Below are 13,203 nucleotides of genomic sequence, written 5' to 3'. Positions count from 1 at the left end.
AGTGTAGAGCACAGTGAAAAATAATGGAGTCCTGGCTCTGTACCTTCCAGGTTAAAGGATCTTGGGAAAGTTGCTTCTCCGAGTAAACGGACTAATCACAGTACTTTACAAAAACAAAAACAGAACAAAACTGTTGAAGCTTACATGAGATAATTCACAAGGAATGCTAACCAATACCTTATAAATACAGCCTTTGCTCGGTATCCTTGGGGAACTGGTTCCAGGACTTCCCCTACCTCCATCATTCCAAGATCCGAGAATGCCCAAGTTCCTGATAAAATGTGTAGTATGTATTTGCACATAATCTATGCACATTTTCCCATATGTTTTATTTTTTAAAATGTATTTACTTTTTCTATATGTTATTGGGGTATTGGTGGTATTTGGCTACAAGTTAAGTTCTTTAGTGGTGATTTGTGAGATTTTGGTGCACCCATCACCTAAGCAGTACACGCTGCACCCTATTTGTAGTCTTTTATCCCTCATCCCCCTCCCACCTTTCCCCCCAAGTCCCCAAAGTCCATTGTATCATTCTTATGCCTTTGCATCCACATGTCTTAGCTCTCACATATCAGTGAGAACATATGATGTTTGGTTTTCCATTCCTGAGTTACTTCACTTAGAATAATAGTCTCCAATCTCATCCAGGTTGCTGCAAATGCCATTAATTCATTTCTTTTTATGGCTGAGTAATATTCCATTGTGTGTATGTGTATACATGCATACACCAGTTTCTTTATCCGCTCATTGATTGATGGGCATTTGAGTTGGTTCTATGTCTTTGCAATTGTGAATTGTGCTGCTATAAACATGCATGTGCAAGTATCTTTTTCGTATGATGACTTCTTTTCCTTTGGGTAGATACCCAGTAGTGAGATTACTGGATCAAACGGTAGTTCTACTTTTAGTTCTTTAAGGAATCCCCACACTGTTTTCCATACTGGCTGTATTAGTTTACATTCCCACCAGCAGTGTAGAAGTGTTCCCTGATCACTGCATCCATGCCAACATCTGCTGTTTTTAATTTTTTGATTATGGCTGTTCTTGCACATTGTGGTTTTGATTTGCATTTCCCTGATCATTAGTGATGTTGAGCATTTTTTCATATGTTTGTTGGGCATTTGTATATCTTCTTTTGAGAATTGTCTATTCAGGTCCTTAGCCCACTTTTTGATGGGATTTTGTATTTTTTTCTTATTGATTTGTTTGAGTTTGTTGCAGATTCTGGTATTAGTCCTTTGTCAGATGCATAGATTGTGAAGATTTTCTCCCACTCTGTGGGTTGTCTGTTTACTCTGCTGACTGTTCCTTTTGCTGTGCAAAAGTTCTTTAGTTAATTAAGTCCCAAATATTTATCTTTTTTAAATTTTTATTTTTTATTATTATACTTTAAATTCTGGGGTACATGTGCAGAATGTGCAGGTTTGTTACATAGGTATACATGTGCCATGGTGGTTTGCTGCACCTGTCAACCCGTCATCTATATTAAGTATTTCTCCTAATGTTCTCCCACCCCCCACAGGCCCCATAATGTGATGTTCCCCTCTCTGTGTCCGTGTGTTCTTATTGTTCAACTCCCACTTATGAGTGAGAACATGCAGTGTTTGGTTTTCTGTTCCTGTGTTAATTTGGTGCAGATGATGGTTTCCAGCTTCATCCATGTCCCTACAAAGGACATGGACTTATTCCTTTTTCCGGCTGCATAGTATTCCATGGTGTATATGTACCACACATTCTTTATCCAGTCTATCACTGATGGGCATTTGGGTTGGTTCCAAGTCTTTGCTATTGTGAACAGTGCCATAATAAACATAGGTGTGCATGTGTCCTTATCTTTGTTTTTATTGCATTTGCTTTTGGGTTCTTGGTCATGAAATCCTTGCCTAAGCCAATGTCTAGAAGGGTTTTTCCACTGTTATCTTCTAGAATTTTTATAGTTTCAGGTCTTAGATTTAAGCCCTTAATCCACCTTGAGTTGATTTTTGTATAAGGTGAAAGATGAGGATCCAGTTTTTTTCTCCTAAATGTGGCTAGCCAATTATCCCAGCACCATTTGTTGAAAAGGGTGTCCTTTCCCCACTTTGTTTTTGTTTGCTTTGTTGAAGATCAGATGGCTGTAAATATTAGGGTTTATTTCTGGGTTCTCTCTTCTGTTCCATTGGTTTATATGCCTATTTTTATACCAGTACCATGCCGTTTTGGTGACTATGGCCTTATAGTATAGTTTGAAATCAGGTAGTCTAATGCCTCCAGATTTGTTCTTTTTGCTTAGTCTTGCTTCGGTTATGCAGGCTCTTTTTGGTTCCATATAAATTTTAGAATTGTTTTTTTAAAAATTCTGTGAAGAATGATGGTGGTATTTTGATGGGGATTGTGTTGAATTTGTAGATTGCTTTTGGCAGTATGGTCATTTTCACAATATTGATTCTACCCATCCATGAGCATGGCATGTGTTTCCATTTTTTGTGTCATGTATGATTTCTTTCAGCAGTGTTTTTTAGTTTTCCTTGTAGAGGTCTTTTGCCTCCTTGGTTAGGTATATTCCTAAGTATTTTATTTTTTGTTTGCAGCTATTGTAAAAGGGGTTGAGTTTTTGATTTGATTTTCTGCTTGGGCACTGTTGGTGTATGGAAGAGCTACTGATTTGTGTACATTAATCTTGTATCTGGAAACTTTGCTGAAATTTTTTAATCAGTTCTAGGAACTTTCTGGAGGAGTCTTTAGAGTTTTCAAGGTAAATGATCATATCTTCAGCAAACAGTGACAGTTTGACTTCCTCTTTAGAGTTTTGGATGCCCTTTATTTCTTTCTCTTGTCTGATTGCTCTGGCTAGGACTTCCAGTATTACATTGAAGAGGAGTGGTAAGAGTGGGCATTCTTGTCTTGTTTCAGTTCTCAGAAGGAATGCTTTCAACTTTTCCCTATTCAGTATTATGTCAGCTGTGGGTTTGTCATAGATGGCTTTTATTACATTGAGGTATGTCCCTTGTATGCTGATTTTGCTGGGAGTTTTAATCATAAAGTGGTGCTGGATTTCGTCAAATGCTTTTTCTGCATCTATTGACATGATCATGTGATTTTTGTTTTTAATTCTGTGTAAGTGGTGTATCACATTTATTGACTTGCATATGTTAAACCATCCCTGCATCCCTGGTATGAAACCCACTTGATCATGGTGGCTTATCTTTTAGATATGTTGTTGGACTCAGTTAGCTAGTATTTTGTTAAGGATGTTAGCATCTACGTTCATCAGGGATATCGGTCTGTAGTTTTCTTTTTAGTTATGTCCTTTCCTGGTTTTGTTAGTAGGGTGATGCTGGCTTCAAAGAATGAATTAGGGTTCACTCTTTCTGTATCTTGTGGAGTAGTGTCAAAATGATTGGCATCAATTTCTTCTCCTGTACTTTAAATCATCTCTAGATTACTTATAATACAAAATGCTATGCAAACTCTATGCAAATAGCTTTCCTACTATATTGTTTTTAAATTTATATTATTTTTATTGTATTTTTAATTTTTTTTTTCTGAATATTGTCAATCTGTGGTTGGTTGAATCTGCAGATGCAGAACCCAAGGACACCGAAGGCCGACTGTAGTTAATCAATATTGATATTCTGTTTTCCATTTCTACAAAAATGTTATGTTCTCTGAACGTACATTTTGAATATACGTTACATAATTCAGTCTAGTACGCTCTTCTTTTTGATGACATTGAGATCCAACTAGTCTGTAATTTTCTAAAGCAGAGGGTTTCGTCTCATGTGTTCTGTATCTTTTATTAATAATATATCTGAGCTAGTAGCTAGAAGGTGCTCAATAGTTACCTGATAATATTTTTGTTATAATATTTCAAACTATATATTGGTCCCATTATCTGTGGACAATAGAAAGTAATGAGTATTTTAAAAATACTTATGTAAATTTCTCTTTAGACTTGAAGAAGTAGATTTTTTAAAAAGTAGAACCTTTGCCTTTTGTGAACTTTAGTCTTACTCTATCAAATAATGAGATTTCTGGAGCACTTTGTGTTCCTATTTATAGGAACTAGAGATTTGCCAAATTATTTTAAAATAGCAGCCCCTTCTGTAAGAACTAAGCTTTGTGATGATAATGATTATAATAATACTGATATGTATAAATGAGGCTGTTTGTATTCATCGGTATATGCTATGCTGTTGCAGCCATTTCTCTGAGAGCAATCTCCTTTCTGATATATGTAGTTCATTTGCACTATAATTTTCAGTCCTAAAGTTTAGTAATTGCAAAGCATCTGAGTAGCATGGAGTGAAGAAAACTACTCAGCTGTGATTTTTAGTATCTCTGTGTTAGTAACATTTTAAAAGATTATAGCTCTTGTTATTAAAAATCTGTGATTTGCAATTGAATTTGAAAAATGCACTTACAACTTGAAAACTAATAGTATGCAATTAAAACTTTAACAAAATTTCAGGACAAGTTAAATTGGATAAAATCATGACTATTATTGAACCAGTGAGTAAAAAAATGGAGACAGCAAAGCAACAGCACTTTGAGGAGTCCAGGTAATGTATAATTAGCTAACCTATAGAAAATATATATTTTCTTCTACTTTACCAATATTCCCTGACCAATTGTCATGGTCTCTCAAGTTTTTCTATTAACACCCCATACATGAAGCTAATTTATTGTTCTGCTTGAGTTCCTCAAAGCATATCAATTATCAAAATTTTTGTTTTCAGTTCAATTAACTTTTGAACTGGAGGATGTCTGAGTAGTTAAGTAAACCATCTGGGTTTTACAGTGCATAAGCTTGAATCCAATTTGTGGCTTTCCTGGGAAAAAAAATGCCATATTTTATGATAATATTACATAAGTTTAGAATTTTAATAACTCATCTGCAGCAATTATGGAGCAGAGTAAGTTATAATTTTCCTTTCTAAATCTAATAATTAAAGGTTAGTCTTTCTAACAGAAGGTGACGCTGGTTCTACAGAACATAGTTTGAACACAGGAATTCTGAGCATTGCCTCTGCTTTCCAAGTGTCTGGAGATGGGTCAGTTCCTTTTCTGAATTATTGCATGAAATAGCATCACCATCTTCAAGATAACTTTAAAATTACATACACAATAGTTGGTGCTGAAGCTATAGACAGAACCTCTAAGCCCTTCAGCACATATTTGGTAAGAACATTTATACTTACAGACAGTAAATACTTCTCTGCTAAAATATATTTTTCAGTAGCTTGTTTTACAATAATTCATTGATATTATAACATGGTCAGAAATTTGGGGTAATTGGCACAGCTATAAGTTAGTTGAGGAAATGCTGGCAAGGCTATGAAGAACTTTATGGGTCTTCCAACGTTTAAGTTGTGAACTATGTGCTTAACACTAGAAGATCCATGCTCAGGGTAACCACTTTCTTGGCTTAAGTGTCATACAATACTCAGATTTGAAAGAGTGAAATATATACACAGCCTTAATACTAAAGGTTTGGTTATACCCATGATAAGGGAAGATATTAATTACAAAGGAAAAGAAATTATTATATTGGAAATTTACTAGTTTTTATAAATTTCTTCTCTGCCTTTGAGTTACCCATTTTAACTCAAGATCCAAACTTTTCTAGCAAATTGGTAGCTCCTAAAAGAGTAGTTAATATAGCAATTTAGCCAAATTGTTTAGAATTTCAAGTCAGCTTTTACTAACTGAAAAGGTTAACTGATTTGAAAATCATTTTCAGTATCTTTAGATGAGGCTGGTAAACCATGGCAGAATAATAATGTTTTAGGGACAAGTGAAGCACTTATTAATAAATCTGATCAGGTATAATATCTTTCAGTATAATGTCTTTCTCAAGAGAGTTGACTATTTTCCGAAGAATTGTTTCTTCTGCAACTGGTAGAAGATAAAGGTCCCTTGACACCCTAACTTCCCGTTTTTAATGAAAACATATCCTGCTTAATGAGGAAGATCAACATCCTTTGAAATTAAGAGCAAGTGCATGTACTTCCAGTGACAGCTCAGGGCATGTAAAGCCTGAGCTTCAATACACCTGGGCTGCCTTGTCTTTATTTATAGCTAGTTGATGGTGGTAACTTGTTTCCTACTTTAACAGTTAGCTTCATTTCGTTAATGTTAAAAGTGCGATGGGAATGCAGGGGGAAAGACAAATAAGTGCTTTGGGACGTGGTGACTAAGGATTTTTGGAAACCTGTGCTTAACTAGACAAATAGAATGTCATTAGACCAAAATTTTTTTTGAAATCGAGTTCACCACATAATGAAGATAAGGAAACAGCAATGAGAATATAAGCAGAAGAAAAGATAATATAATCAGTTGGGAAATTAGATATGAGATTGTTAACAATGCAGGGACAGGCTCTAGGACTAATTAGTATGAATGACCCAACTCTTTATGAAACTCCCAAAAGGTTTTTGTTCAAGTTAATTAGACCCCTGTGAGAAAAGTTGTATATAAACAACTTATAATTATCCTGAAGATGCCTTGAAAAATGCTGATTGTTAAGATGACTCTAATACTTTTGGGATGACTATTGAAATATTGGCCCAACAAAAGAAATTTCCTTGAGCAAAACATGAATATGATCAAATCTTTTAAATATATGATTTCTTCCCTTTTCTAAACTTGTCTATTTTTGACCTGTGGTGGGAAAACACAATTGAATACTTTTACAATTTCAATATAAGTTTAAGAAGGTAAAGTTCTTCAGTGTACCTTTGAATTCTAAATTCAAAGATTTCCCTACATTAAAATACTCTTTATGATGATGATAGATATGGGTTCATCCTAAATTTTAATTTCCCATCAACAAAATGCATTTATTAATCACTTATTTACTAGTGCTAATTTTTAGTTGATATTATTTGGTGCATTTGAAGGTATGACAACTGCATTTCAGTAAATGCATTCTGTAATTTAGGCAAGTGAGCCTGGATTTCTTTGCCCAGTTTTGTGATCAGTGAGTTTCCTGTGTTACATGACAATTCATGTTTAGGTTGTTCTGATCAATTTCATAACAGAATGAGGATATTATAAAATAATGATAGAATCCCTCCTGGCATTTCATATTTGTGTGAAGCAACTGCCATTTCATCTTAATGTCTGTAAAATATTTTGCTTCAGTGGTTGAATGGTCTACTTCCATTAGAATCTTTCATTAGTCAGGAACAATTGAAAATACATAATTAGTTCTAACTTGGAGATTAAATAACACTTATCCATTGACCAGATATTAGAAAGCAAAGGAAATTATGCCTGATCAATGAAATTTGACCCCATTCTTGGTGATATATAAAAATGTTCTAGAATTTCAAATGGAATTTTATAAAACTGACTGCATACTCACGTCTCTCTATTTTCTCTTGATACAACTTAAGGGATACCTCAGTCCTTTGGCCAGCTCTGTGGGCATGACCACATGAGTGACAGTCAAATTAATAGATCGTATCATTAGTTATTTCTTTACTATCTATTGAGTGCCTACTATGTGCCAAATGTGAATCTCTGAAGAGTCTCCTCCTTCATAGACCATGCTGCTTTCTGGGCAAATGTTTTAAAATTCTAGAAATTTATGTAAGATTTATATAATTTTCAAACCAACATTTTAATTTCTAGGCATTTATAGTAACACAAGGAAATACAGGTGCACAAACATGAATGTTCAAAGATTTTCATCCTTGTTTATAAACAACAAAAAAGCAAAACCAACAAATATATCCCACAGAAGAACACTGGTAAATAAGCGATCAGTATGTTAAAATCTATACAATGAATTTCTATGTAATGGGCCAAAATAACATGGAAATCTATGTAATGGGTCAAAATAACAATGTGCACCTTTGTACATTTATAAAGAAAGTTCTCTGTGATATATTAGTGCAAAATAATAGTATACAATTTTGCGTGCATTTATGTACACTTAAACAGAGAAAAGGAATGAAATACATTCCATATGCTAATCATGTCGAATGGAATCAGTATAAAATAGTAATATGGTTCCTGAAGTCCCACTGCCTGAATTTGAGTCCTGACCCCACCCATTTCTAGCTGGAATAATCTGAACTGTATACTGCTGAACCCCTAAATTTCTTAGTTTCTTCATTTATACAATGAGCATCATAATAGTAAGTACCTACATGCTTGTTTTGAAGAATAAATCAGGTAAAACATATAAAAAGGATTAGAATAGTGCCCTAAATGCTAGCCTATAGGAAGCATTGAAGAGTTTGCAATTATTACTAAAATATCAGGGTAATAAGATTAGGGGAGATTTTTATTTTCTTTCTTTTTTTCTTATTCACATTTTCCAAAGTTTCTATGTGATACTTGATTCAGCTGTTGATATTGAAGCTCTCTCAATCATGTTAGGAAAACATGCTACTCAAAAATCTCTTGCAAAACACTGAAGAAATAGATAGATATGATGCTTGTTCATTTTCCTGATTTTTGCTAGTTTGGGCTCATTTGGAAAGCAAATGTTCCTATTTGTTATTTGTCTCAGAACCAGCAAAATTTGGTAGTATTTTGTCTTTGTTTAATAATATTTACTCTGCAAGGCACTGAGGGAGCAACAGGTGTAGTCCTGTTGACCAGAGACAAGTGGTTTTCTATGATTAGCATTTAGTCCTATAACTTTAGTGTTGAAGATTTGTATTACAAAATAGGGACTATCAAATTACTTAAAGATCCAACTTAATGTTTCAGAAACAGAATGTTGGAATTACTCTATCCCTTTCCTGTCCATCTTTACTTACAACCTGGGACCTCTAACTTGGAACTTCTGAAAGAACCTGGTGAGTCTTATACATAAATGTTGGTAGCAGCACATTGATTTTCATTATTTTGCATTCATTTAAATGCAAAAACAAAGAGCTAGTATTGAACAGAGTTATTTCCTTTATTTTCATTTCAAACACTGTATCAAAGATAAGCAGATTTTGGAAACAACTACTAATAATTAGTTTTCCATGCCTTTATCTGAAATTGAGAGACTGGATTTTTAAAAATATGAATATTGCAGGTTGTAGTAAATTATAAAGATACAATTTGCAATTTTAAAAGTTTATTTACAGTTGAGTTATTGTTGTTTTTAAAAAAATACATACAATTCTTTAAAAGAGAATATAGATGATTCTTTAAAGTCCCTTAAATGTGATCGAGGAACTCTCTGGAACTTGAACTGCTTAAAGACCTAGGCGGCTATTGATTCAAAGAAACTATTTTTTAGTTTTCCCGCTTTTTAACTTCTTCCTCATGAGCTTCAGGCTGTCATTAAGGGAAAACTCTTCTTGTAAAGTAGGACTTTTATTGATTTCAGAAGAAATTTTTAAAAGTTTGCTGAATAAACTCTTCCTTGGGTTCTCAAGGCACTTTTGCATATGATATCCTTTATAATTTTACCACCTTTTGTTTGGATTATTATAGAAGGAACTGAAGCATTAAGTGGAAGCCCACTTCCAAACAAATTCTATGAATCATGTTTTCATGATTCCAATCAATATTCACCAAAACTAAAATTTGTGAATATGCTGTCAAAATGTTGAAGATATGCAATAGATGTATTTTACAATTTTGATTGTTACATTGGTTCAGAGCTTAAATTCTTTTAAGGCTTTATCAGATAATTTGAGGTCCCAGGGCAATACAATAATGTATGGGTCTCAACTGATTCTAAAATTGAATATACATGTGTGGAAGTAAATGTAGGCAAATATTTATACAAGGCTAGGGTCTAATGGGTGTAATAAATAATACTCTTGAAATCTGATCTCCTTGAAAGCTGTGTTCTATAGCTCTTTACCATCAGTTAAAGTTCTACTAATTCTGTGACATTTAGAATTTATTCAGGATGATCAAAAGGTTGATGAACGCCTCAGTCTTCAAGTATCATTCACCTCACATGGGTCAGTTGTGTCATCATCTTGCAGAGGAACTTTTTAGCTCTTTGAAGGACTTGGCAGTTCTCATAGCTTTAGTTTGGATGTTGAAATTCATTTAAGTCTTATTTTTCTGTATTTATGGAGCTTATATACAGGGGCTAGACCATAGTTTATTTAATGCTAAACAAGAGTAGAAAACTTTTCTAAAATATTTGAGAGAATCCTGGTTATTAGCTACAGATTATTATGAAATTGTGAATGGAAAAGGCTGGCAGAATTGGTAGTCACCCATGTGATAAGTTTTGAAATTTGCTAAAGGTTCTACCCATGCAGGAATGTTCTGCTGAATTGTGAAATGTTTATTAATTGAACCATAACTTCATAGAAACTAAAAGACTCCTTATACTTATTCCAGTGCATGACACATATATAGTAGGTGCTAATAACCATATGTTAAATGAATGAACAAATGTAAATTAAAAAGGAAAGCCACCCAATTGAAGTATACTTCAGTATTATCTGTGTACCTGTCTCTGCACAGTAGGCTAAAACTCAATAACTGTTAAAGAAAAAAAGAAATTGAGAAAATAAAATACTAGATACTATTTTTTACAGTTCTTTTTAAAAACTGATTATACATAGACTGCAGAGATACCAATCAAAATAAACAAAATGTTATGCAGTTTAGTTTATATGCTTTAAAAACAAATTGTTGAGATTATTAGTTTTATGATATTATAAGTATCTCAATACTCATATAACTTCATGGAGAATTGGAAGGTTGAATATGCTGAAAAAGTAAAAAGTTTTACCATTAAAATCATTCTTTCCAAATGCTATAGAGTAGGTGTTCTTTTTTCCTTTAAAATGAAATGTATCTTTAATCAGATAAGAATAGGGATTTTCACTGATTTGTTATTTAGGAAGTTTTAATTTTATTTTCAGCCACAACATTCTTTTATAATTACATATTTTTAAAGCAAGGCTAGAAATATCTGAAAGATTATGGCCACCAACTTATTTTGTGTAAGCTATTAGTAAAATGTGAAAAATGTTCAATTTTTTGGAATAATTTAAGAGTGGTCCACACTTTGTGTCTTTCGTGAAAAATAATGAATACTTTTTATGGTTGTTAATTTTTTTGTTCATGTTAAGGCTATAGTCTAAAAAGTCTGCACAAAAAAGCTTATTCTCCACATCATTATTATAACTCTACATAATAATTTATAGCATCAGTGAATATCTGACATAGTCATTGAGGTCTATTTAACAAGATAATATATAAATAGTAAAAAATGTAGATATTGCAGTTTTCCCTGGGGTATATGGTAACCTACTGGACTCAAATTATCACCCAATTCTTTTTTTTTTTTTACAATTCATGCATAACACATGTACATAGTTTGGTGATACACATGATTATTTAATACATTCATGTAATTTGTAAAGATCAAGTCAGTTCTTGGGACGTCCATCACCATAAATATTTGTCTTCTCTTTATGACAGAACCATTTCCATTCTTCTCTTCTAGCTATTTTGAAACATGCAATAGATTATTGTAAACTGTAGTTACCCTGCTGATCTATCTAACACTAGGTCTTATTTCTTCTGGCAACCCATATATTTACATCTTCTTTTCATCTTTTCTCCTCCCTGCCCTTCATGGCCTCTGATAACCACAAATCTACTCTTTGTCTTTGAGATTAACTTTTTTTTTGCTTTCACATATGAATGAGAACACACAATATTTATCTTTCTGTGCTTGGCTTACTTCACTTAACAACCTCTAGTTCCCTCCATGTTGTCACAAATGACAGGATTTCATTCTTTTTTAATGGCAGAATCATATTCCATTGTGCATAATATGTGTCACATTTTCTTTACTCATCTGTTGATGGGCATATATGTTGATTCCATATTTTGTCTGTTGTGAATAGTGCTACAATAAACATGGGAATGCAGATGTCTTTTTGATACATTCTTTTCCTTTTTAAAAGATATATACCCAATAGCAGAATTTCTGGATCATACGGTAGTTCTAGTTTTAGCAATTGTAAGGAAACTTCATACTGTTCTGAATAATGTCTGTACTAATTTCCATGCCCACTAACAGTGTTTAAGGTTTCTCTTTCTTCATATCATCAGCATCTTTTATTCCTGTCTTTTTGATAGCCATTTTTAACTGGGGTAATATCATACTTCATTGTAGTTTTGATTCACATGTCTCCACTGAGCATTTTTCATATGCCTATTGGCCATTCGTATGTCTTTTTTTTGAAACATTATCAATCTCTTAACAGGTCAATCTAGCTATTATTGTTGTTGCTAGATTTGTCTTTAGGACTTCATACTAGATTTATTTATTAGTGGATTGCATACAACAATTATATTATTATAGTATTCTGGGTTTGTCCTTGTACTTAATTTTACCAGTGGGTTTTATAACTTCCATTTTTTAAAAACACATTAGTGTCTCTTTGTTTTAGATTGAAGAACTTCCTTTAGAATGTATTGTAAGATGGGTATTGTGGTAGTGAATTACCTCCACTTTTGCTTGTCTGGGAAAGAATTTATCAGTTTTTTATATTAGAACTGTAGTTTGTTGAATACAGTATTCTTAGCTAGCAATAGTTTTTCTGTTTCAGCACTTTGAAAATGTTATTCTATTTTCTCCTGGCATGTATGATTTCCATTGAGAAGTCTGTTGCCAGATTAAATGGAGCTTTTTTATGTTATTTGCTTTTTTTCTCTTGTTGCTTTTAGGATTCTTTCTTTATCCTTGACCTTTGAGGGTCTGATTATCATATGCCATGGAGTAGTCTTATTTGAGTCAAATCTGTTTGGTGTTCTCTGACCTTCCCTTACCTGGATATTTATCTTTAATCAAGTTTTGGAAAGTTTTCTGTTATTTCCTTGAATAAGCTTTCTACCCTTTGCTCTTGCTGACCTCCCTCTTAAACACCAATAATTCTTAGATTTGGTCTTTTGAGGTAATTTTCTATATCTTTTAGGTGATCTTTCTTGATTTTCATTCTTTTTTCTTTTTCTTCTCCATGTATTTTCAAATAGTCTGTATTTGAGCTCACTAATTCTTTGCTCTTCTTGATCCTTTCTGTTGAGAGCTTCTAATGAATTTTTCAGTTCAGCAAATATATTTATCAGTTTCTAGATTTCTGTTTAATTTAAAAAAATTATTTCAATCTCTTTGTTAAATTTCTCTAATAAGTTTTCTGGATTGTTTTCTTGTGTTATCCGGGAGATCACCAAGTTTCTTTAAAACTACTATTTTTGGTTCTTGGTCGAAGAGCTCACCAATTGCTG

General features: G+C 33.1%; 1 protein-coding gene across 25 annotated transcripts in view; it reads left to right on the top strand.

Moving 5' to 3' along the window:
• The window catches only part of IQCM (IQ motif containing M), a 465,249-nt gene that overhangs the window by 125,495 nt on the left and 326,551 nt on the right, over positions 1-13,203 (top strand). For all 25 annotated transcript variants that reach the window (XM_055111895.1, XM_055111891.1, XM_055111884.1 and 22 more), the window contains 2 exons: positions 4,451-4,541; positions 8,707-8,795. In XM_055111895.1, the coding sequence (XP_054967870.1) occupies positions 4,451-4,541; positions 8,707-8,795 (180 nt within the window). The remainder of the gene's footprint in view (positions 1-4,450; positions 4,542-8,706; positions 8,796-13,203) is intronic.

This window comes from Pan paniscus, chromosome 3 (assembly GCF_029289425.2).
Source record: "Pan paniscus chromosome 3, NHGRI_mPanPan1-v2.0_pri, whole genome shotgun sequence".
In the NCBI taxonomy this organism is placed as follows: Eukaryota; Metazoa; Chordata; class Mammalia; order Primates; family Hominidae; genus Pan; species Pan paniscus.
Note: the sequence above shows the minus strand (reverse complement) of the source record. Positions and strands in the feature narration are given on the sequence as shown.